The 26,897-nt window shown below is 43.5% G+C and overlaps 1 protein-coding gene across 1 annotated transcript in view; it reads right to left on the bottom strand.

Annotated features, from left to right (window-relative positions):
• Positions 1–7,250: 7,250 nt before the first annotated feature.
• LOC145404005 (uncharacterized) overlaps positions 7,251–26,897 on the bottom strand; it is a 122,953-nt gene continuing 103,306 nt past the window's right edge. The window contains exon 4 of the mRNA XM_080275609.1: positions 7,251–8,200. Within this exon, the coding sequence (XP_080131735.1) occupies positions 7,664–8,200 (537 nt within the window). The 3' untranslated portion in view covers positions 7,251–7,663. The remainder of the gene's footprint in view (positions 8,201–26,897) is intronic.

Here is a 26,897-nt window from a genome sequence, read left to right as displayed (position 1 = left end):
TTGCAGTAACTTATAAAACTATTTTCCACTGTTCACTTATATTTACATTCATTGCTTTCACTTGCTGTTTACACATTATTTACAATTCCACTTGCACTGTTTTACTCACCAGAAAGATCGTAGTCACTCTCTATCATTTGTCAGCCCTTTACCTCTTTCCACACGAGGTTTAGTAGGGGGTAGAGGTCACAGGGCCCTTTGCATGGGGCTAAAAAGCGGCGGAATTTTGCAGGTGCGAATCCGACGTACTTTTACCTTGAAAGACGACAGTAAACTGATACTGGTGGGCCGGGGTGGCCTACCTAGGGAGAGTGCATTACTGCCAATGTCAGCCTCATGAGAGCTGCTAATATATAGCTATGAAATGATTGGCAGGAAATCTAGACAATACATTATAAATTAGGTAGTTCCAGGTGAATGTAAATATCACTTAGGCTTCTCCTTTCCCTCCTTATATATATTTTTATTACGAGAATAGATTATACGGCATATTTCAAGAGGAAATCAATCAATCAATCAATCATTTCCTGTGGCACCCTCGGGGATGCATAGGGCCTCGATGAACTCACACCACCACGTCCTATCTTGTGCTAACTCCTCAAGATCTCCCCAACACTCATCTCCAGCTTCCCGTCTCATTGTCCTCACCCACGTCTCTTTTGGACTTCCTCTACCTCTCCTACCAAGTGCCACCCACCCTGGTGTACCTCGTACTATTCCCTGTCTCCTATACACATGTCCTAGCCACTTCCATCGTGAGAACCTAACATATTCATCGACCGGCTCCACTCCCGTTATTTCTCTAGTTCTACTATTTGGTATCCTTTCCCACCACTTAACTCCTAATATTCTTCTAAGTGCTTTTTTTTTCAAACACCAAGAATTTATTTTCCATAGTCACTGTGCTGTACCAAGACTCGTGTCCATAAATTAAGATACTCCTAACCATTACCTTATAAAGTTTGATTTTTGTATGCACAGAAAAATTGTTATTATTCCAAATATTTTTAAGCATTCCCATTGCCTGATTAGCCTTCTTTAACCTTTCCTCGAATTCAAAGTTCAAAGAACCATCCTTGGCTAAATAAGTACCTAAATATTTAAACCTATCAACTTGCTTTACAACCATACCTCCAATTACACATTCCTGCGCATTTTCCATATTCATATTGATTATTTCAGTTTTTCCACAATTAATAACCAAACCCACCTTGCGACCTTCACTCACCAAACAGTCCAACACTCTCTGCATCTCTTCTGGCCCATCACAAATCAAAACTATATCATCTGCATAATCTAAATCCAAAAGTTTCCTGTTCTCTCCCCAAAGTATACCTGCACCGGTTTCTGTTCCAACGCGTTTCATAATGTAATCAATGACCAATATAAATAGTAAAGGCGATAGAACACCACCTTGAATTACTCCGGACTTGACTTCAAACGAATCACTCAGACAACCATCAACCATCACTTTACAAAATGTGTCCTCAAGCATGTTCATAATGACCCTCACAAACTCCTCTGGTATTCCATAATGTCTCATGATCTTCCCCATAGTCTCTCTCGAAACACTATCAAAAGCCTTTTCAAAATCAACAAAACAAAGACTTAACGGTACTCTCATTTCATTAACTTGCTGCATCAAATGCCTAACTATAAAGATCTGATCATTGCAACCACGTCCCTTTCTAAAACCAGCCTGTTCATCCCTCAGAATACCCTCAACCACCGGCTCCAATCTATTTAACAACACTCTACTGAAAACTTTCAAAGCTATCGGTGACAAAGAGATTCCCCTCCAATTACCACATTCACTCAGGTCTCCCTTCTTCGAAACTTTAACAATTACACCATTCTTCCAAACTGACGGTAGTAACCCCGTCACCCATATCTTATTGAATAGCTTGGTCAAGATCATTATTAATCTATCCCCCTCCACTTTAAACATTTCCGGAAATAAACCATCCTCCCCTGGTGCCTTATTATTCTTTAACTGTTTTACTGCTTTCTCCACTTCTGCAAGCCTCAACTCTCCTGTTTCTATATTTAAATCTTCCTGAGCAGACGGTATATCCTCTTCTGGTGGTATTGGTCTATTAAGAACTGTCTCAAAATGCTCTTTCCATCTATTTTTAATATCTCCATCTTTGGTCAATAACTTTCCTTCCCTGTCTCTAACTGGTATTTCCTTGCGTTTACCTGCATTACCACTCAGTTCTCTAATCGATTCATATGCTATTCTTTGACTCTGTCCATCATTTTTGTTTATTAAGATTTCAGTCTCTGCAACCTTTTCATCCACACATCTTCTTTTATCTCTCCTAGCTAACCTTCTTACTTCTGAATTCAAACTCCAGTACGCAGCTCTTGCTAATTCAATCTCTCGTTCATCAACGCATTGCATCTCACTCCTCAATTTAGCCTCACCTATCTTTTTTATCATATCCCACGTTTCCTCTGATATCCAGTTCTTTCTCCTGAATCTATGTCTTCTTCCAATCGTACATTCAGCAGTCTCATGCAAAACTTTTTTCACATCCTCCCACATCTCATCTACACTTCTCTCCCCCTCTTCCAACGTTTCCAACACCAAAAACCTATTTCTGCATTCTAATCTGAATTCCTCCTTTTCTTCTCCTTCCCTTCCAAGCTTAACAATATCGTATCTACCAACACCAGATTTTTCCTTCTTCTGATTTTTAAGTTTAAACCTTATTTTTGCAATGCTGAGTTGATGGTCACTACCAATATCCACTCCCCGTTTAACATGAACATCTAGCAGAGAACTTCTATGCCTCCTACTGATGGCGATGTGATCAATCTGATTTTTATATTTTCCACACGGCGACACCCAAGTTGTCTTGTGTATATTGCAATGCTGAAAGAGTGTGCCCCGATGACTAAGTCATTTGCTAGACAGAAGCTTCCAAACCTCACTCCGTTTTCACTCATCCTACTACCAACTCCCATCTTACCCATACATGCCTCAAATCCCTCATTTGAACAGCCCATTACTGCATTAAAGTCTCCAACGCAGATCAAAACATCATGTCTAGGTACCCTTCCTACTCCTTCTTGCAACTTTTCATAAAATGTGTCTTTCCTTTCATCGAGTGCATCATTAGTTGGTGCATAACACACAAACAGACTGATGTTGCCATGATTTGATTTAAACCGTGCGTATAACAATCGCTCATCTATAGGATCCCACTCACATAAAGCCTTATTTGCCTTACAACCCAGCAACAATCCTACTCCCTGATAATGCATTCCGTCCTGTCGGCCAGATATCAATAAACGTATACCATCCTCCAAATCCAACTTATCGACTCCAGTTAATCTAGTTTCTGTCAGAGCACAAATATCAAGTCCGTAATTTTGAAAAACCTTCACTAACTCATCGATTTTACCGTCATGATTTAGCGTTCTCACATTCCAGTTACCAATTTTAATTGTATTTTTTGCATTAACAAAGGAATTAGATTGTAATTGAGGCAACCGTGAGATTCTTAGCACCCCCTGCCCATTTAAGGGCTGCACGGGACTAGGGGCCATTATTGTTCTTTCAGAGTCCATCAAGGTTTCTTTGGCTAACTTCCTGAACACCTCGCCATTGTGTTGCAGTCGCAGTAGGCAGCTAACTTGCCTGATTGCCCACGCCCAAAAGACCCAGCTATGCTGTACCCAGTCACGTGCCAGCATGCTTCCCAGCCATTTCACTCTCAAGGAGTTCCTCTGCCTGAGAAAGCAACCACCCCCCTGCTCCCGAGGGCTTTTGATCTGTGTAGGTAGAGGGCGATCACTCCCTCACTAGCCATATACAGTGTATATACAGTGTATAGGCTACACTCACCAAAGAGGAAATAAACAGCAAAAATTAGCGAACGAGTGCACGTGAGGTGTTGTCAGGTGATAATTTGCCAATTCCAGGTGTATGGCACTATCACTTACTGCACTTCTTTTTGGTATATATTATTTGGTATAAGAATAGGGCATAGGGCTTATTTCAACGGATGAAATCAGTGGAAAATTCCAGGGAAGATTTACTTAATGTAGAATACAGTGTGGTGGCCTGCAATAATTAGGTAGTTCCAGGTGAATGTAAATATCACTTAGGCTTCTCCCTTCCTTTCTTATATATATTTTTATTATGAGAGTAGATTATACGGCATATTTCAAGGGGAAATAAACAGCGAAAATTAGCGAATGAGTGCACGTGAGGTGTTGTCAGGTGATAATAAGCCAATTCCAGGTGTATGGCACTCTCACTTACCTTATTTCTTTTTTGTATATATTATTTGGTATAAGAATAGGGCATAGGGCTGATTTCAATGGATGAAATCAGTGGAAAATTCCAGGGAAGATTTACTTAGCGTAGCACAGCCAGGCAGGCGAGAGGAGAGGGTAATGGAGGGGAGGTAGGGAGGGGAGTCAAGAACGGAGAGAAATTGCTAAATTGTCAACAATGGATGGGAGTAAAGATGAGATTAGGAGTGCTGACTAGTGTTGGCCATTGGCAGTACTGATAGATGATACAAGCCACCACTTGAAAGCCCGGGCGAATTCAAAATAACACAGAATCACAAAAGTGACACCCCGCGGTATGATCTCTTGCTCCCAAGCATCACGAAAGTGATGCCCCGCGGTTAAGGGGTTAAATTACATTGATGTATTGTATGTTACACCAATTATTTTTTGGGGGGGAGGGGGGTGTTGTTTATGGTGAGGTGTGGGATGTGACTGTGTTCTGCTGTCCAGTTTATGAGAAGAGTCACTGTAGATTTGGCTGGGGCTATTTTGAGCCTGTTTATGGTGAACCATTCGTGTAGTGTGTTGAGGTAAGGTTGAATGACGTGTGCAGCTGTGTTTGCGTTTTGGTGCGTACATGTAAGTGTTATATCATCTGCATAGGAAGCTATGTGTATCTGTGGTGTGTGGGGTGTGGGTACGTCGTGCATGTATAGGTTAAAGAGTGTAGGGGACAAAACAGATCCTTGGGGGACGCCGTTTGTGAAGTTTCTGATGTCAGAAGACTGACCGGCAAACATTACGTGTGCAAATCTGCCTGCTAAGTAGTTTGCCAGCCAGCTTTTTGAGTTATTTTGCATGTTTGTGTTGAGTATTTTGTTTGTGAGGTTGTGGTGGGGGATGGCATCAAAAGCTTTGCTAATGTCTAGTGTGATTAGGAGCGTTCTGTGTGGTGGCCTAGCTGAATTCATGCCATCAAAAACTCTTTGTGTAAGGTCTGTAAGAAGGATGTTTGTGGAGTGTAGTGGCCTAAACCCATGTTGTGACTGGGCTGGGGGAATGTGAGGTGTGACTAGTTGTAGTACCAGTCATTCAGTGACTTTAGAGGGGGTGCAGAGGAGTGTGATGGGGCGATGTGAGGAGGGTAACATGGGGTCTTTGTTGGGTTTAGGGATAGTGATGATATTGCCATGCTTCCAGATGTTGGGTATTATGTTGTGTGAGTAGCTGTAGTTTGATATGTTAGTGAGTACTTGTATGTCTTGTGGTCTTAGGTGTTTAAGGTGAATGTTGCTTATGTTGTCTGGTCCACAGGCGGATGAGTGCTTGAGGTTGTTAATGATGTGCTTCGTCTGGTTAAGTGAAAGGTGCGTAGTCTTGGTCTGTGGGAAACTGTCTCTTACGCTGGATGATACGTCGGTCTTCGGGATGGGAGTTTAGATGGCTGACTTGTGAAAAGTGATTGATGAGAGTGTTTGCTTGTTGTTTGTTTAAGGGTATGGTGTCTCTTGTTGTGATGGCAGCGTGTGATTGTGTGGTGTTGCTGTTGGAAAGTGTGATGCTGTTTAGTGTTTTGTAGAGTTTACTGATGTTTGTTTTGTGGTCAAGTGTTTGGAGGTAATTTTTCCAGTTTAGTGTTTGCTGTTCTGATATTTTATTGTTTATCTGAGTGTTGAGTTCTTGTATTTGTTGTATGGTGTCTTGTGTATGGGGTGTTGGGGAGTGTCGCAGTGTGTCCCGTTGTCTGATGAGGCCTTGAATTTCTGGTGTTTGGGGTTGTGTTTCTTTCTGTTGCCTCTAGGGATGTGTCTTTTGTCTGAGTTTTCTATGATTGTATTGAAAGTGTTCACAGCAGTGCTGATGTTTGTGATGGGTGTACTGTTTAGTGTTTCGAAATGTTGTTCTGTTTCAGTTACAAAGACCTCCCAGTTGGCTCTCTTATAATTAGTGTATGTGTGTTTGTGGCCAGCTGGGGTTAAACAATACTAATGAAAGTCATATTTTTCACTCCAATTGAAAACAAGCACTTTCAATCCTTTTTCAGCTTGTGTATTATTATTGTAGACAGAAATGATGTCACTCAGTAAAAGCACTGGTTAAGAGGGAAGTTTATCAACACTTACAACAAAAACTGTGTGAAATACACAGTACCCTTGAACTTTCTGATGAAGTAGCTGGCTCAGCACTGCCTGTGATTACATTACTGTATTTTCCATACTGTCAAAGTGTGCAGATGACACTGGCCCAAATTTCATCCCCTTGTCCTATATGCTTATGGCCGTAGCCATACTGTATAGCTAATGAACATCTTACAGTACTTACGTATGCTACAGGTATGTTCCTAGGGCAGGTAAGTGAGTAAACTACCGACAAACGCAAGTCAACTGGTGTAGAGTCCTTAAACCGAAACAAAGCCCCAACTTTGAAAGAACTGAGGTGAATGAACTGAAAATCTGTACTAGGGTAAAATTTTGATAATCTTTTGAATAAAGTTTGTTCAATTTTTGCAGAAATCTCTCGTAAATAAGACAAAATTAGGTAGACTACATCCTTATTTACCGTAGGGGAACACTGTTTGGGTTGGTATCTATTGTTCAGGAAAATGTTCACCAGTTTATCAAACAAATGTGCACTATAACCATTATTCACAAAACATTTCCCCCAAAAAGTTACTGCACTATGAAAAAGGGCATACCACATGTAAATGACAAATAAAAAGCTTCTTTTTTCCATTTTCTGCAAGAACCTTTTCTGGTTTGGGCACAAGCTTTTTTAGTTTCAGTCATACCAGATACAGGATCAGTGCTGCAAAGACATTCACAGAGCTTTTTGTCTGTCATCTACATATGTCCTTTTTTATAGTGAAGTAATTCTTGTGGAGAAATATTTTGTGAATAATGGTTATAGTGTACATTTGTTTGAATAACTGGTGAATATTTTCCTAAACAATAGATACCAATAGATGTTGTCTATCCAATTTTGCCTTATCTAGGAAAGTTTTCTGTGAAAATAGAACAAAAATTTATCAAAATTTTACCCTAGTATAGATTTTTGGTTTGTTCACCTCAGTTATCTCTAATTTGGGTCTTTGTTTCGGTTTAAGGACTCTGCCAATTGACTTGCGTTCGTTGGTAGTTTACTCATTTACCTTCCCTAGTTGCCAAATGGGGTACATTGGAGTACAGTACATGCCTTTAAAGCACGAACCGCCGAAGGTATGTTCCTTAAATAACAGAAAGACAACCATTTTGAAACCAAGTTACTGTTACTTGGAGAAGCCATAATGTTAGACACTGCTGAGATAGCTGGTGAACACAGCACCAAGTGAGAAATAATTACTAGGCATCTTTAAAACATATGATAAACAAACAACCATAAAAGAGAGAGGCAAAATACTGTAATACTGGGTACACAGTTATAGTGATGAGTGTTCTTGTTCAAGCACCTCTTGCAGAATACGATTTTTCTCTCTCAGTGATGCAGATATCTCAGTGAACATTTGTCGCAACAGTGTATTGTGGTTCTCAGTGGCCTGGTTATGCCTTCTAGTCTCATCCAGCATTTGATACAAGGCTGTTTGAATGTCTGGTAGTTCTGTCTCTAGATGTTGCTTTTTGGCTGTTGATAACTCTTCTGTTGTTTGCTGATTATCCTCTCTACTTGTTTTGCTAGTGTGGCTTCGCTTAAACAGTGACAAAAATTTCTGTCGTCTGAGTGCTCCGGGAGGCTGTCTGCTGGAATCTACTTCTGGCCGTACAGTAGCATCATAATATTCTTCCTTGCTGGAGAAGCTGGAGCTCTGCTGCTTGGATTTCACAAAACTCTGAAGTAAACTATGATAATAAGGTTTCTTCACCCGTGGCCGAAGATCTTTGTTGCTCTCGTAGTGCAAGTAAACTGACTTTATATTCCTCCACTTGGTATTCACCTGTTGGACTGTCACATCTGGTATCTGCAATTATGATGCTATTCCATTACACAGCAGTTCACTGCCATTTATGGAGTACAAACAAACTCATAAGATTCTGTAAACTGGGGAAATTTATACCATAATATAAATTACTTACATTCAGTTAGTACAACTGTAAATTAACTTTTATGTATCAAAAAGTAAGCTTAACCCATGAACCAAACAAAATACAGGCATACCCAGGTTTAACAGCCTAATTAGTTACGTAAAACCCCATCGTTAGGCGGGGTATCGTATATCGGGGTACTTTTAACATGTACAGTATTTCAATGTGGACCGTTTACCAGCCTTGGGTTTTCCCCACACCAAGCCCAAAACCCACCCAAATGTGCCCAAAAACAAGTTTAAAGCCAACCTAAATGGCCTAACAGCTGTCAAGGAAGCTAACCTAAACCTAACACCTGTAAATAACTCGCTAAAACCAGAAATAAAATCTGAATATTGTCAAATATGTCTGGAAAAAATCAAGTTTAGTAAACTGTACCCCAAAATGATAATGTTCACCCCACCTATGGCTAAATCACATTAATCTAAGTCTACAAACAGTTCATAAATCAACCTAAACACACAATTTTAGTCTAAGATATCATCAAAATCAGTTTAAAAAAAAAAAAATCAAAACTCATTGTTAAACCGGGGTTTGGCCATCGTTAGGCAGGGTATGGTGGTATTTCTACCCCCATCCTTAAGCAGGGTTATCGCATCTAGGGGTATTGTATATCGAGGTATTACTGTATTTTAAATTACCTGGCCAAATAAGTTCTGTAATGGCTTAATGTTGTTACTGTAGTTGCACCCCAAGGTTCATCTGGACATTAACCCCATGAACCACAGGAAACCAACTACTTCAAGAGGGCATTTGCAGAGATCTTTATCAGCTGTGTATATGTGAATAGCATAACTTGAAAATGCACAAACAGAATGGAGGGATGACTATATTGTAATAGACAGAACATCCAAAATTCAGTCAAGAAATCCTATAACTGTCAGTATCTGTTCATTTTGTTCATATCGTTTAGTTTCATTTCAGTTAAAAAAGCTCCAAAATACAGTACTTCCATGCATCAACCTTGGTCATCAAATGGTGGTTCTCCATGCTGTTCAGTCTCTAGCAGCCTCTCTGTTGAGTCCTTTATCCCTGAAGCCACACTCTGTGATCTCATCCCAGGTCTTTTAGGTCTGCCTCTCACAACTCTACCCTCAACATTCACACCTATCACCCTCTGCACTCAGTTTTGACCCTCCATCCCCTCCACATGTCCAAACCATCTCAAGCTACCCCTTCTATCACAACAAAAATATATTCAAGTCCCATCCTTCCTCTTAACTCTTCACTTGCAGCCCTAATTGCTCAGGCCTGTCATTTATGGAGGCATTACACATCCACCTAATAATTAGCATCACTGTACATCTGGGGGCGGATTCTGAAAGCTCAGAAATCCTCGCAAATCCACCATCTTTGGGCAGAAGAGCAACTTTTCACTTAAGTGCATATTCTGGAGCCCTAGAAAACGAGCGCAAACCCTATGCAGCGGTGTCAATTCTCCTCTTAGAGTTGAGCCATGAGAGGGGCAGCCCTAAGTACATCGTAAGCCTTATAACTCTCCTATTTTTATAAAAGTTGTAGCTCAAACATCCCCCAAATCCTCAGAATTAAATCATGCATCAATTAATCCTTAAGTGCATACAACTGTTGCGATTTTTCAAAAAATAATAACTACAAGTGGCAGAAGACCGTCGAAGACGATGCCAAAATACTATAACGGAGCAAGTACTACTTCGACATATGTGGTAATACTAGCATTGTCGGCCAATATTGCCTTTACTACAAACGAATTATAGCCTATTGATATAATGTTCACAAAAATTCGATTAAACAAGTCAGTGAGAAGAAACTCATCTAAAATATGGTGATAGCCTACATGACACAATGTCGAAAATATTATGAATCAATGCACTTATTTCTTCCTCTGAGAAGTTCACTGCCCTTTTGTACATATTTTGGTGGTCTTCCACTGCTTCAATACTGTCTTGGAAAGTATGACTGGCAGTGTGGAAACATCGTCTGCTACCACTATGACGTCATACTCCGGTGTACTGTGATTGGTTACTCAGGTTTAAATAGAGAAACCTTCCGCTCCTTGATTGTCCAACACTTGCGCTGCCGCAACCTGGTGTTGGTCTTAAGATTGTCGTACAACACTCTCCAGAATACCACTTATCAAAACCTCGTATGAACATCGCAAAAGTTCTCGCAGATTTTCTCGTAACCCAGACACCTTTCAGAGTCCGCTACCTGGTCCCTACGAATATACTCTTCCTTTACTGCCCATGTCTCACTACCATATGCCATTACAGTCCTAACACTTGCCACATAGAATGATCCTCTACCACAAAGAGGCCTCTCAATGTTAGGGAAGGCAACAGCTCCTGGAACTTCCTCCAACCACTCTCCCATCCCAGTCACAGAACCAGCTCCAGCCCCACCTGCAGCACACAACATGTTCTCTAGATAACAAAACTCTTCCACACACTCAAGAGACTCACCAGTATGGTCAATCATTTCACACGTGACAACCTCCAAATGCTCCTCCTCCCCCAACACACATGCACACACATGAAATCAGCAATATCCTCCAGTCCACCCTTAACTCCAGTACAATTCTTATGCACCCACTTATCACAAAAACTGAACAAAATGGAGCCACGTCCCACACTCGTGGCAAACCGCATATGGCTACCCTCCCTCTGCTCTGACTGCATCACCACCAGCCCCCGATACCACCACACATGTCCCATCCACATTTACTTTCAGTTCCCCATGCTCCATTCCATCTCTCCACTTGCCAAATCTTTCCTTTGCCTCTTCTTTATTCTCTGCAACCAACACCAAGTCACACGCACACAATGTCTCCCATGGGAGTCCATTTTCGATGTCACGTGAGAGCTTCAGGCATGATGAAAAACAATATATATATATATATATATATATATATATATATATATATATATATATATGTACGTATGCTGATGATTTGGTGTTGATTGCAGAGAATGAAAGGGAGGCGGAGGAAAGATATAGGAAGTGGAGAGATGGTATGGGGCACAAGGGCTTAAGGGTAAATTCAGATAAAACAAAAGTGATGATATCTAGGGTTGGTGGCAGTACAGTCAGAGAAGAGGGAGAGTGGCCATGTGCAGTTTGCAACAAGGGCGAGGGAAGTAATTCCATCTTGTGCAGTGTTTGTGATAAATGGATGCACAGGAGATGAAGTGGTATTAGAGGTAGACTGTGAGATAATGCTGATTTAATGTGTGCGGTGTGTCGGGAAGAGCAGGTGGAGATTGTCAGGTGTGAAAGGATTGAACTTGCCAGGGAGTCTCTTGAGTGCATGGAAGAGTTTTGTTATTTGGGAGACATGTTATGTGCTGGAGGTGGGTTTGGAGCTAGCTCTGTGGCTAGGGTGAGAAGTGGTTGGAAGAAGTTCAGGGAGCTGTTGTCTCTCCTGACACTGAGAGGACTCTCCCTAAGTGCTAAGGGGTCTTTGTATGCAGCTTGTGTTAGGAGTATGATGCTGTATGGTACTGAGACCTGGTCAGTAAAGGAAAAGGATATTCACAGGCTCAAACATACAGAAATGACAATGATCAGGTGGATGTGCTGTGAATCGCTGCGTTGGGGGCCTGGGGGGGGGGGGCTGGGTTTACGATGGAAGAGTTGAGAGGTAGGATGGGACTGGAGTGTACTGGTGTTGTGATGAGGAAAGGTAGATTGAGATGGTTTGGGCATGTGAAGAGGATGGGGGATGACAATTGGGTGCAGAAGGTGAGAAGTGTTAATATTGGGGGTGGGGTTGCGAGGGGTAAACCGAGAAAGACATGGGATGAGGTCATTAAGTGTGACCTCAGGGTTAAAGTACTGAGCAGGGAGGCTGTCATGGATCGTGCAGCATGGAGAGCTGCCATTAGGTGACCAAGGCCGACGCATGCAAGCATGTTGAAGCCTTTAAAAACGAAACAAAATGAAACGATATATATATATATATATATATATATATATATATATATATATATATATATATAAGTGGTTGGGGAATGGCTGGGAGAAGAAGAGATGAGAGGAGGGAGGAAGAGATCAGTAGGGCGGAAGTAGTGGAAGCAATGAAGAATATTAAGTTGGGAAAGGCCCCAGGAATTGATGGAGTGTGTGGTGAAATGCTTAGGTATGGGGGTGAGATTGTTGTGGAGTGGATATGGAAGTTGTGTAGATTGGCTTGGGAAGAGGGAAGGGTTCCAGAGGACTGGAAATCAGGTATAACTGTTCCTTTATACAAAGGAAAAGGAGAGAGAGAAGTATGTGGTAACCATAGGGGTATTTGCCTACTTAGTGTGACTGGTAAAATATATGGTAGAATACTCATTGATGGGGTTAGCCATATGACAGAGGAGCTAGTTGGAGAAGAACAAGGGGGATTTAGGAAGGGAAAAGGGTGTGTAGGTCAGATATTTGTTCTAAGATGTTTAGTGGAGAAGTATCTAGTGAAGGGAAGGAAAGTGTTTGCTGCCTTCATGGACTTGGAGAAAGCTTATGACAGAATAGATAGGCAAGGTATGTGGAAGGTATTAAGAATATATGGAGTGGAGGGGAAATTGTTGAATGCTGTGAAGAGTATGTACGAGGGAGCTAGGGTTACGGTGCGGGTGGATGGTGAGCCGAGTGAGTTCTTTGATCTCAATGTGGGACTGAAACAGGGTTGTGTGATGTCTCCATGGCTGTTTAATATATACATGGATGGGGTTGTAAGGGAGGTGCAGGGTAGGGCAGTGGATGTGGGGGTGGCTCTAATGAATGAGGGTGAGATTTGGAAGCTTCCAGTGTTGCTGTTTGCTGATGATACAGTATTGTTGAATGAAGATGAATGGGAGTTGCAAGGTTTGGTGAATGAATTTGGGACAGTGTGTAGGAGGAGGAATCTGAAAGTTAATGTAAACAAAAGTAAAGTTATGGTGTTTGAGAGGAATGAAGTCACAGAGTGTGCAGTGAGGTTGGATGGTGAGGATATGAAGAATGTGAGTGCATTCAAGTACTTGGGTAGTGTGATGAGTAAGGATGGAACTTTGGGGGATGAAGTGCGTGAAAGGGTACAGCAGGGAAGGAAGGTTGTTGGTACACTGAAAGCAGTGGTGAGAAATAGGGAGGTGAGTATGGAAGTTAAGAAGTCACTGCATGATAGTATTGTGATCCCTACCCTGACGTATGGAAGCGAGGCATGGACCTTGCAAGAGGGGAACAAGTCAAGAGTGAGAGCAGTGGAAATGAGTTACTTGAGAGAAGCATGTGGAGTGACGTGGAGGGACAGGTTGACGAATGAAGAAGTGAAGGAACGCTGTGGGGTAGATGTGGATGTGGTTGAGAAGATTAGGAGAAATACACTGAGGTGGTTTGGACATGTGAAGAGAATGGAGAATGAAAGACTGACTAAGAGGGTGTATGTAGGTGAGGTGGAGGGAGGGAGAGGGAGAGGTAGACCGAGGATGAGGTGGAGGGATGGAGTTGAGAGGTATATGAGGGAGGAGGGGGTGAGTTGGGGGGAGGGTAGTCAAATGGTGGGTGACAGAGCGACTTGGAGGCGTTTTGTCTGCGGCCACCCTTTGCGGGATTGGGGCGTCGGGCTATAGATAGATAGATAGATATATACAGTAATCCCTGTCCTTTCCAGACGCCCACTTTCCGGACTCCCCACTTACCAGACATTGTGGGCCTGGACCTTCGGAACCCAAAAATGGGCAAAAAAAGAAAAAAAAATCTCCCCCAAATCCTAATTTTTTCCCATCCGTAATTTTAAATTGCTGTGTAATGCCAAACAGCTGTTTACACCACGGCCCCTTCACCCCTTCCTTCCTCCCCCTTCCCCCATCCCCCCTCCCCCCTCCCCTGTCAGGGTTGCCTTTTGGTATTTTTCATTACCAAATGGATTTTTCACATATATGAGGATACACAGGATGGAGATGGTGGATTGTTTGCTCTCTCTGATTAATCTGCTAGCCTACATAGCGTGAAAATAATCAACATGCTGTTAATTATATGGAGAGTGATTACATGTATATCTACTTGGATATATAATTAGTGAAGAATAAATACTTCCTTTAAGAATTTGGTAATGAAAAGTTAAATTTGGTAATGAAAATTGAGGAGTTTGGTAATGGGACCGAGTTCAGATCTGGAAACCCTGTCCCCAGTTACTGCCTAACCTTCGTTCAGGGAAGACGTCCATCGTAATCGATACTGCACGTGCTCGTTTTTTATGAATAAACAGTGAATAAACCACAATACCTCGCCACTAGACCACATGGGAATTTACAGTGATGTGCAGTGTTAAGAAATTAGAATTTAGAGTGCAAAGGTTTAAGTGTGGAGTGAGTGTGGAGTGCAAAGTGGCTGTTGAAACTGGCGTGGTTCAATTAAGAAGAATGTGCAGTATTAAACAATTATAACTCACATTGCAAAGAATTAAGTGTAGCACAACGCTAGATTACTGTACGTGCTTCAAGAGCATTTTCGCAACTACCAGAGCCTTAGAGAGTTAGAGAAGGCAGCCACAGACGTGCTGTAAGTACAGTACCCTGTGCACTGCTAGGCCTAAGTATTTTCCATACTCACTTCTAATCCCTCATTCTCTGGTTCCTTTTCATTTATTTCATGCTTTATGTCCATTATTGGTATGAATAGGGTCTCCAGTAAGTTTAAATAAGTCCTATCATGTCCGGTAGGGAGTTATTTAGGTGGCTTTCAAAGTTACGCTGGGTTAGGGTCCTTAACTGCCAGCTGACATGTATAGCAGTCACGATTGTGGGCGTGGAGCAATGCCGGTTGACGTGTATAGCTGCAAGCTTCTTCCCCCCACCCTTTGAACTTTAACTTATCCTTATTCATCGACAGGACCACCTGGAGATGTGGGAATACTTTCATTTGAAAGAGGAAGAGTTGGTGAGTCTTATGTATCTTTAATTATTTCTCTTGCTGTTATAGTTTGGTAGTTATTAGTGTTTTAAGTAGGGGTATTTTTTTCCATCATGGATATCTCTCGCAGGGAGGAGCGTGCAACATAGGAAAAACCCCGGCATGTAGGGGTTAAGTACCAGTCCAGCAGTCAGAGGCCCACTTTCCGGACATGCCTTTGGCTCTGTTACATCGGACAGTGGAGGGATTACTGTGTATATATACTGTATAAATATATATATATATATATATATATAGAGAGAGAGAGAGAGAGAGAGAGAGAGATACAGATATTGATATACATATATAGATATAGATATATAGATAGATATACATATATACAGTAGATAGATGGATAGATAGACAGATATAGATATAGATATATATACATGTATATATATATTAGATATATAGATAGACAGATAGATACAGATATTGATATACATATATACAGTATATAGACAGATAGATATATATATATATATATATATATATATATATATATATATATATATATATACACACACACAGTAACCTCTCAAATAATGTGAGGGTTAGGTTCCTGGAGAGGTCACGTTAGTTAAAAACGGTTTTTTTAAACATAATTTTCCCATAAGAAACAATGGTGATATTGAGGGTTACGTTCCTGGACTCTGGGAAAGTCTACCTATTTGGGGAGTTATGCTACTCTAAACTTAAAAGCAACAATATTAATTTGAAGGAAAATCCACGTAAAAAACAAGAACAGTATATTTGGAGAGGAATAAACAACATTTAAGCCCTAGTTGGGCCGAAGCGTTCTTTACTTCTCCCTAAATACATACTGTTTTCGTTTTTTACGTGGATTTTCTTTCAATTCTGCTTCATTCACGGCATTGTGAAAGTTCCTCAATATCATTACTGCATTAGTAGGTCATAAAAACACTACAGTAAAGGCAACATGTTCATTACAGCAAGTAGGTCACAAACATTAACAACACACTCCCTCACTTCATCTATGCATCACTCGTCGTCTGCTGCTGTCCCTCCTCATCCCACTACCCCACCTCCCACTGCTCCCCACCCTAAATTTGTTGTCCCTCCTCGCTCTGCTGTCCTTCCTCTTCCTCTTCCTCTGACTCCCGTGCTACTGGTGATGAAGATAACTCCCTTACGTTTTCTGTTTCCTTCATAAAGAACTGCTCTTTCTTGGTGTGAGTGGTTTTCTTCTTTCTATTCTGCTGCATCAAGTTGTAACAATTTAGATCTGCCATCACTTTCCTGGCCAAATTTTGTCTGAAAATGAGCCAAATTGCTCAAAATGAGGCCATACTTCATTTTCAAATATTATAGTTTGAATAAAACCAGTTTAAGCAACAGACAAATAAAAAATTGTATTTATGCACACGGTTTGTCATCTCAGGACTGTCCAAGACGCGCGCGGCTAATCTGAAACCATCACGTAAGTGTAAAATCATGTTAAATCGAGACACCCTTGTTAGTTAAAAATATCTCCTTAAATATTTGCTTGTGTTAAAACGAAAATGCGATTTTTAAATTCGTGTTAGTTGAGAGGTTACTGTATATAAATACACTCAGTCCTCGTAAATCGCGTGTTCATAAATCACGGATTCGTAAATCACGGCTACAGTAGGTGGCTGTCAGTCTGCCGGCAACCTTAAATGACTGTTTAGTCACGAAAATCGCGGATCTAGGCACCCAAGTGGGCCTTTTCCGAGGAGAACCGTAAACCGTGGCATTCAAACTGAAAATCGCAACCCTACAACCAATCACCGCGCATCCCTGGTGGCATATGTGCATACTAATGCCGCCATGTTGTTGTTGTTCTTGTCCCATCAGTCCGCACAGTATAGACCGTCGCCATGGAGTACGAGAGTCACCTGCCTTTTTTGTGCAACTTCCCCCCGCCTCCTACTTGCCATGGCCCCTCCCGACCCCCCAATGAAGCGTTCAAAGCAGTATGGTGTCAAGAAGCTGCCGCAGTTGTCGTACAGTCAACGTTTGGAGCTCATTTGTCGTTTTGAGAGGGGAGAGAAGTTTTCAAAGCTGGCGAAAGAGCTTGGGAAGAACATGTGCTAAGAGGTTCTAAGTTCTTCCCAACACCACCCCAGTCCATTCACTTAAGTAATTTCGTCATAGGATTACGGCGAGATCCCTTAATACATGCACTGAATATTCCTAAATTTGTATGTTTGTGTTTGATGGTGCACAGATAGGTGTAGGTAGGGTGCTGTGGGGGCGAGTTGGCCAAAGTCCAGACCCAAATTAATTTTTCACCTAAGAGTTATTATTTGTAAATCACGGCAGTGGTCCAAACCCAAATTGCCGCGATTTACGAGGATTGAGTGTATGTGTGTATATATATAAATATATATATATTTATATATATGTATAAAGATATATATATGTGTGTGTATATATATATATATATATAATATAATATATATATATATATATATAATATAATATATATATATATATATATATATACTCCCTCCACTATTCAACGTAATAGAGCCAAAGGCATGTCCGGAAAGTGGTCCTGTCCGGATAGTGGGCACCAGCCTCCTGGACTTGTATTTATGGACCTTAACTCAGAAAAACACCTATACAACTCCCACTGGACATGCATTGCACCTATTTAAGACCCAAATCACACCAATAAGGGACATAAAAGACTGAAATAAATGCAAAAAAAAACATAAAATTAGGTTTTAGAGGTGAGTTTATACATTATTAAACATTCTGGGTACTTACAATAAGTCCCTGGCTCCTGGACTGGTACTTATGGACCCTAGCTCAGAGAAATACCTCCCTACTGCACATGCATAGCACCTAATACCCTATTCACACCAATAAGGGACATATAAGAGTGAAAAGAGGTGTTAGAGGTAAGTACAGTATGGAAAATACAGTACAGTACAATATGAAACATTCTGGGTACTTACAGCAAGTCCCTGCCCATCTCGATGAATAACTGCCTCCTCTCAGACTCTGACAGTAAGAAGGATTTCCTGAGGCACTTGCAGTACACTGTTCATGAAGTCTTGCACTGAACTTAGTCATTTGCACTCAGAAGTCCATTCTCTTAACACTGTGCACTCTTGTCTTACTTATGCTCCATTGTAACTTTATGAAATAAGTGTTGCACTCTGCACTTAAAGTCTTTGCATTCATAAATCCATTTTCTAAACATAACACACTCTAGTTAATTTTAGCTACATTGAAAGTCTATTAAATCAGTCTCTTTTCACCCAGAATTCTAATTTCTTAATAATATCCACTGTTTTTCTTTCACTGCACAACACTAAATTCCCGTGTGGTCTAGTGGAGAAGTTCTTGCTGTTAATCACTGTCAGAGTCTGAGAGCAGCACATGCAGGTGACCTAGGGGGTGCGTTGCTGGGTCGTGGTGATGGCATACCCACTGCAGACGACTCTGAAGATAGGTGCAAACTCATGTCGAGAGGTGACTCCACCGTGGCTGATGTGCTGGGCTGTGGCTCGGAGCATGAGGGCCTGTCTTGGAGAGGCAACAGAGTGGAGCCAGGGCTGGGCACAGCGGGGGTCACAGGCCTGAAAAAGCTGTCAATCGTTGATTGACTCAAGGAACGGCGATTCTGACGATTAATGACGCGCTGCCTGAAAGCGCGCACCTCCTCCACAAGTCCCAAGGGCCCCATCTCCCTGTCACAGTCCGGGTGTTCCATGTAGTCCAGAACAAACTCTAAGTGTTCCCAGAGTGCGCTCAGGTTGGGGATGGCTGGAGTAGTGTCATGCTGAGAGGAGTCCGCATCATCGTCACCATCCTCATCGGAATCTTCAAGCTGGGTACTGAAATCTGCAACTGAAGATGCGATCTTGATATCAGACAGGGTCTGATACCCAGGATCGCCCTCGTCGTCATCCAACCACTCACGCACTTCGTCCACATCAACATCGTCCCCATGTGCACGTAGACGTGCATGGAAGTCATCCACGTCGAAACCTAGGAAATCATGCTCCACATCCGTTACGAGAAGCAGACGAGACCAACCATTTTCTAGAGTCTTGACAGGGACTTCCTTCCATGCACTGGCCCAGTTGTAAATGGCAGACTTAATGTTGTAGCAGCAAAAGTTTTCCAAAGTCCACTGGCCTCGCGTGTCCCGTCCCTCCCTGCTCTTGTCCTCGTCCAGGAACTTCCGCTGGTATAGCCGCTTCGTTGGCACGATCACTCCTTGGTCCATTGTTTAGATGAAAGCAGTAGTATTAGGTGGCAGAAACATGCACCTAATGCGGCCATTCTCCGCCAACAATTCCTTGTCGCACTGGTGGGCAGGTGCATTGTCAAGGAGAAGGAGGGCCTTTACCTGGTCGCGTGGGATTCCCAGTTTCTCCGTCTGGTAATGTATGACCTCCTTGACGAAATGGCGGTGGAACCAGTCTTTGAAGATGTGAGCTGTGAACCATGCCTTCAAGGAATGGTACCAGATGACAGGAAGGACATCCATCACCCCACGAAGATAACGAGGCTGCTTTGCACGGCCAACAATAACGGGCTTAAGCCGGTGCATGCTGTTAGCATTAGCACAACACAAAGCAGATATCCGTTGCTTGCAGAGCTTGCGGCCAGGTACACACTTCTCCGTCTCCTCGGCTACAGTGTTCGTAGGCAAAGAGCAATAGAATATACCAGTTTCGTCAGCGTTGTAGACTTGACCGAGAGTGAGGCCCTCCCTGTCGATAAAGCCTTTCACCTTGTGCCGAAACTCCTCTACTCCATCCTCGTTAGCGTCCAAAGCTTCGTCATGAGACTTACGGTTGGTAAGACCATGTCGTAACTTGAATGCGAAGAGCCAACCCTCGGATGCCTTGAAGTCTAGGGCTTCGTGAAGCCTTGCAAACTTCTCAGCAGCAGCCTTCAGCTCCGTGCCACGCACCATCACACCAGCAACACGTTGCTGTCGATACCAAATCAACCTGGAGTGGTCGACTTCAGCATACTTGGGAGTAAACATCATCTTCCTCTCCACGTTGCGTTTGCTTTTCGACAAGAAGTCAGCCATGTACTGCATGAGTTTGTCTTGGGATCTCTTGATATCAAAGAAAGTAGATCGGGCCTGGATAAACTCACGAAAGATGTGTGACGAAGACCATCCCACATCCACTTTCTCCAATATCTCTCTCCTCTTTTCCAGAGTCAAAACCACTCTCTTCCTCTTCTCAGGTGGTGTGGCCATCATCACACACATGAAGAAGAGGCATGAGAGCAGCAGGAGAGCCTGCAGCAGGTAAGGCACCACCACAAAAGCGAGCACATAGGCAGCCATGACGACGAGCGTGCATTCATGACAAGAGACGGGCAATAAGTGGGGAGGATGCAGGAGTGCTCAAGCGGACATCAGAGGAGTGACGCACCAAAACAAAGCTGTCCCGCTCTGCGAGCGAGAAGTTCAAATTACGAGCGGGAAAATAATGAATTTTTGTCGAATTTTTTGCGGTTTTCGGATCATTTTGGGAATATTGGATCCCGGGACGATAATGTCCAGTAAGTGGGGATGTCTGGAAAGTGGGTGTCTGGATAGTATGGGGATTACTGTACATATATATATATATATATATATATATATATACCATCTCATCTCATCTCATCAGCCGTTTGAGTGTCCACTGCAGGACCGGCCTATCCCAGCTGAAGTGGGGACAATACAGCCAATGCATCTCTACCAAGTGGCTTAAGCTGTCTGGTAGAGATTGTATGTATGGTGAGATGTGCTAGTAATTGTACTGCAGTGTTGGAGTGGCTTCGCATGTGTGTGTAGTCTGTGAACCAAGTGTAATCGGCTCGTGCAAGCCAACTGGGTGCAAGCATACTTTATAGTATGCGACACTGGCTCAACCACAGCACCCCTGATGTCCGCCAATGCAGTACGTGGCCAGAAGAACGTTCCCAAAGTTTATTACCCTGGCCAGGCGCACACTTTACCACTGTACCACAGAGGCTCCATATATATATATATATATATATATATATATATATATATATATACAGTAATCACTCCAATATCCGACATAATAGAGCCATAGGCAGGTCCGGATAGTGGTCCTGTCCGGATATCGGGCCCCAGCTTATGGACTTGTACTTAAGGACCCTAACTCAGAGAAACACCTATACAACTCACTCTGGACATGCATAGCACCTATTTAAGACCCAAATCACACCAATAAGGCACATAAATGACTGAAATAAATGGAAAAGAAGCATAAAACGAGGGTTTAGAAGTAGGTTCATACAATATTAAACATTCTGGTGACTGGCTCCTGGACTGGTACTTATGGACCCTAACCTAGCCTAACTCAGAAAAACACCTTCCTACTGCACATGCATAGCTCCTAACACCCTATTCACACCAATAAAGGACATTAAAGAGTGAAATGAGGTAAGTATAGTATGGAAAAAAGTACAGTATGAAACATTCTTCCTACTTACAGCAAGTCCATGGCCACCTCGATGAATAACAGCCTCCTCTCGGACTCTGACAGTAAGAAGGATTTCCTGAAGCACTTCCAGTACACTGTTCCTGAAGTCTTGCATTGAACTTAGTCAATCGCACACAGAAGTCCGTTCTCTTCACAGTGCGCACTCTTGTCTAACTAATGCTCCATTGTAACTTACTAAGTGTTGCACTCTACACTTTAACTTTTCCCATTCTTCTAATAATTTTCCAAAGCCAAAACAAACAAGTCTATTTACGTTAAATTTTGTTCCAAATGCATCTTTTCTCTCACAACTGTAAATCCTTAACACAACACACTGTTTTTTTCACTGCACATCACTCTAAATTCCCGTGTGGTCTAGTGGAGAGGTTCTTGCTGTTTATTCACTGTCAGAGTCCAAGAGTATCACTGGCAGGTGACCTAGCAGTGCGTCGCTGGATCGTGGTGATGGCATACCCACTGCAGACGACTCTGAAGACAGCCGCAAACTCACGTCCAGCGGTGACTCCACCGTGGCTGATGTGCTGGGCTGTGGCTCGGAGCATGAGGGCCTGTCTTGGAGAGGCAACGGAGTGGAGCCAGGGCTGGGCACAGCAGGGGGCATGGGCCTGAAAAAACTGTCAATGGTTGATTGACGCAATGACCGACGATTCTAATGATTGATGATGCGCTGCCTGAAAGCACGCACTTCCTCCACAAGTCCCAAGGGCCCCATCTCCCTGTCGCAGTCTGGGTGTTCCAGGTAGTCTAGGACGAACTCTAGATGTTCCCGGAGTGCGCTCAGCTTGGGAATGGCTGGAGTAGTGTCCTGCTGAGAGGAATCCGCATCATCGTCGCCTTCCTCGTCAGAATCTTCAAGCTCGGTACTGACACCTGCAACTGAAGACGCGATCTCGATATCAGACAATGTCTGATACCCAGGATCCCCCTCGTCGTCATCCAACCACTCATGAACATCGTCCACATCAACATCATCGTCGTGCATATGTAGCCGTGCATGGAAGTCATCCATGTCAGACCCTAGAAAATCGTACTCCACATCCGTTCCGAGAAGCAGACGAGACCAACCATTTTCCAGAGTCTTCACAGGGACTTCCTTCCATGCACTAGCCCAGTTGTACAGCGCAGACTTGATGTTGTAGTGGCAAAGGTTTTCCAAAGGCCGCTTACCTCGTGTGTCCCGTCCCTCCCTGCGCTCGTCCTCGTTCTCGAGAACAACCATCACCTCGTCCAGGAACTTCCTTCGGTATAGGCGCTTTGTTGCCACGATCACTCCTTGGTCCATTGGTTGGATGAGAGCAGTCGTATTAGGTGGCAGAAACATGCACCTAATCCGGCCATTCTCAGCAACCAAGTCCTTGTCGCACGGGTGGGCAGGTGCATTGTCGAGAAGGAGGGCCTTTACCTGGTTGCGCGGGATTCCCAGTGCCTTCGTCTGGTAATTGGTGACCTCCTTCACGAAGTGGCGGTGGAACCAGTCTTTGAAGATCACAGCTGTAAACCATGCCTTCAAAGAATGGTACCAGACGACAGGAAGGACATCCATCACCCCACGAAGACACCGAGGCTGCTTTGCGCGGCCAACAACAACAGGCTTAAGCTGGTGCATGCCGTTAGCATTGGCACAACACAAAGCAGATATCTGTTCCTTGGAGAGCTTGCGGCCAGGTACACGCTTCTCCGTCTCCTCGGCTAGAGTGTTCGTTGGCAGCGAGCGATAGAATAGACCAGTTTCGTCTGCGCTGTTGATTTGACCAAGACTGAGGCCCTCCCTGTCGATCAAGCCCTTCATCTTGTGCCGAAACTTGTCAACTCCATCCTCGTTAGCGTCCAAAGCTTCGCCATGAGCTTTACGGTTGGTAAGGCCATGCCGTAGCTTGAACACAAAGAGCCAACCCTTGGATGCCTTAAAGTCTAGGGCATCGTGAAGCCTGGCGAACTTCTCAGCAGGAGCCTTCAGCTCCATTCCACGTACCATCACACCAGCGGCACGTTGTTGTCGATACCAAATCAACGTGAAGTGGTCGATTTCTGCAAACTTGGGGGTAAACATCACTTTTCTCTCCACGTTGAGTTTGCTTCTCGACAAGAAGTCAGCCGTGTACTGCATGAGTTTGTCTTGAGATCTCTTAATATCGAACAAAGTAGATCGGGCCAGGTTAAACTCGCAGAGAATGCGGGAAGAAGACCACCCCGCATCTGCTTTCTCCAATATCTCCCGTTTCTTATACAGAGTCAACACCATTCTCTTCCTTTTCTCAGGTGGCAAGGCCATTATCACACACACTAAGAGGAGGCCCGAGAGCAGAAGGAGTGCCTGCAGCAGGTAAGGCACTACCACAAAAACGATCAGGTGGGCAGCCATAACGACGAGCGTGCACTTGCGGCGAGAGACAGGCGGAAAGTGGGGAGGATGCAGTGGCGCTCTATCGGACGTCGGAGGAATGACGCGCCACAACAATGCTCTCCCGCACCGCGCGCGGCAAGTTCAAATTACGGGCGGGAAAATTTCGTTTTTTTTGGGGGGGAGGTTTCAGACCATTTTGGGAATATTGGATCCCAGGACGATTATGTCCGGTTAGTGGGGATGTTCGGATATTGGGCGTTCGGATATTAGTGATTACTGTATATATAATATATATATATATATATATATATATATATATATATATATATATATATATATTCTCCCTACATGTCAAGTGGGGTTGGTGGAGGATTAGTGCCCCTCCCTGTAAAACAACTCTAAGCCCTTGGCCACCCCGTTTGGGATACATGGCATCTGGCAATGAATGAATGAATGAATATATATATATATATATATATATATATATATATATATATATATATATATATATACTGTATATATATATATATATATATATATATATATATATATATATATATATATATATATATATATATATATATATATATATATATATATATATATATATATATATATATATATATATATATATATATATATATATATATATATATATATATATATATATATATATATATATATATATATATATATATATATATGTACTGTATATATGTACTGTAAGTAATCACTCTAATATCCGGACGCCCAATAACCGAACATCCCCACTACCCGGACCAATCGTCCTGGGATCCAACATTCCCAAAATGGTCCGAAAACCCAAAAAAATAAAAAAAATAAACGATTTTTTCCCGTCCTAATTTGAACTTTCCGCGGGCGCCACGGGAGAGCATTGTTTTGGCACGTCATTCCTCCGACGTCCGACAGAGCGCCGCTGCATCCTCCCCACTTCCTGCCTGTCTCTCACCGCGAGTGTAAGCTCCTCGTAATGGCTGCCCACGTGATCGCTTTTGTGGTGGTGTCCTACCTGCTGCAGGGCCTCCTGCTGCTCTCGGGCCTCCTATTAGTGTGTGTGATGATGGCCCCGCCACCTGAGAAAAGGAAGAGAGTGGTGTTGACTCTGGAAAAGAAGAGAGAGATATTGGAGAAAGCTGATGCGGGTTGGTCTTCTTCCCACATTCTCCGCGAGTACAGCCTGGCCCGGTCGACTTTGTTCGATATCAAACGTTCCTGAGACAAACTCATGCAGTACACGGCTGACTTCTCATCGAGAAGCAAACGCAACTTGGAAAGGAAGGTTATGTTTACCCCCAGGTTTGCAGAAATCGACAGATCCACGTTGATTTGGTATCGACAGCAACGTGCTGCTGGTGCAATGGTATGTGGAACAGAGCTGAAGGCTGCTGCTGAGAAGTTCCCCAGGCTTCACGACGCCCTAGACTTCAGGGCATCCAAGGGTTGGCTCTTCGCGTTCAAGTTGCGACATGGCCTTACCAACCGTAAAGCACATGGCGAAGCATTGGACGCTAATGAGGAAGGAGTTGACGAGTTTCGGCACAAGGTGAAAGGCTTGATCGACAGGAAGGGCCTAACTCTCGGTCAAGTCTACAACGCTGATGAAACTGGCCTATTCTATCGCTCGCTGCCAACGAACACTCTAGCCGAGGAGACGGAGAAGCGTGTACCTGGCTGCAAGCTTTCCAAGGAACGGATATCTGCTTTGTGTTGTGCCAGTGCTAACGGCATGCACCAGCTTTAGCCTGTTGTTGTCGGCCGTGCAAAGTGGCCTCGGTGCCTTCGTGGGGTGATGGATGTCCTTCCTGTTGTCTGGTACCATTCTTTGAAGGCATGGTTCACAGCTGTGATCTTCAAAGACTGGTTTCACCGTCACTTCGTCAAGGAGGTCATCCATTACCAGACAAAGGCACTGGGAATCCCACACGACCAGGTAAAGGCTCTCCTTCTACTCGACAATGCACCTGCCCACCCGTGCGACAAGGACTTGGTTGCTGAAAATGGCCGTATTAGGTGCATGTTTCTGCCACCTAATACGACTGCTCTCATTCAACCAATGGACCAAGAAGTGATCGTGGCAACAAAGCGCCTATACCGTCGGAAGTTCATGGACGAGGTGATGGTTGTTCTCGAGGACGAGGACGAGCGCAGGGAGGGACGGGACACATGAGGCAAGTGGACTTTGGAAAACCTTCACCGCTACAACATCAATTCTGCACTGTACAACTGGGCTAGTGTATGGAAGGAAATCCCTGTGAAAACTCTTGAAAATGGTTGGTCTCGTCTGCTTCTTGGAACGGATATGGAGTACGATTTTCTGGGCTTTGACATGGATGACTTCCATGCACGGCTACATACGCACGGCGACGATGTAGATGTGAACGATATTCGTGAGTGGTTGGATGACGACGAGGGCGATCCTGGGTATCAGACGTTGTCTGATATTGAGATCGCGTCTTCGGTTGCTGGTGTCAGTCCCGAACTTGAAGATTCCGACGAGGAAGGCGACGATGATGCGGACTCCTCTCAGCAGGACACTACTCCAGCCATCCCCAAGCTGAGCGCACTCTGGGAACATCTAGAGTTCGTCCTAGACTACCTGGAACACCCGGACTGCGACAGGGAGATGGGGCCCTTGGGACTTGTGGAGGAAGTGTGTGCTTTCAGGCAGCGCATCATCAATCATCAGAATCGTTGGTCATTGCGTCAATCAACCATTGACAGTTTTTTCAGGCCCGTGACCCACACTGTGCCCAGCCCTGGCTCCACTCCGTTGCCTCCCCAAGACAGGCCCTCATGCTCCGAGCCACGGCCCAGCACATCAGCCACGGTGGA

The sequence above is a fragment of the Coenobita brevimanus genome, chromosome 62 (genome assembly GCF_032717465.1).
Source record: "Coenobita brevimanus isolate Jiangsu-jjx chromosome 62, ASM3271746v2, whole genome shotgun sequence".
Lineage (NCBI taxonomy): Eukaryota > Metazoa > Arthropoda > Malacostraca > Decapoda > Coenobitidae > Coenobita > Coenobita brevimanus.
Note: the sequence above shows the minus strand (reverse complement) of the source record. Positions and strands in the feature narration are given on the sequence as shown.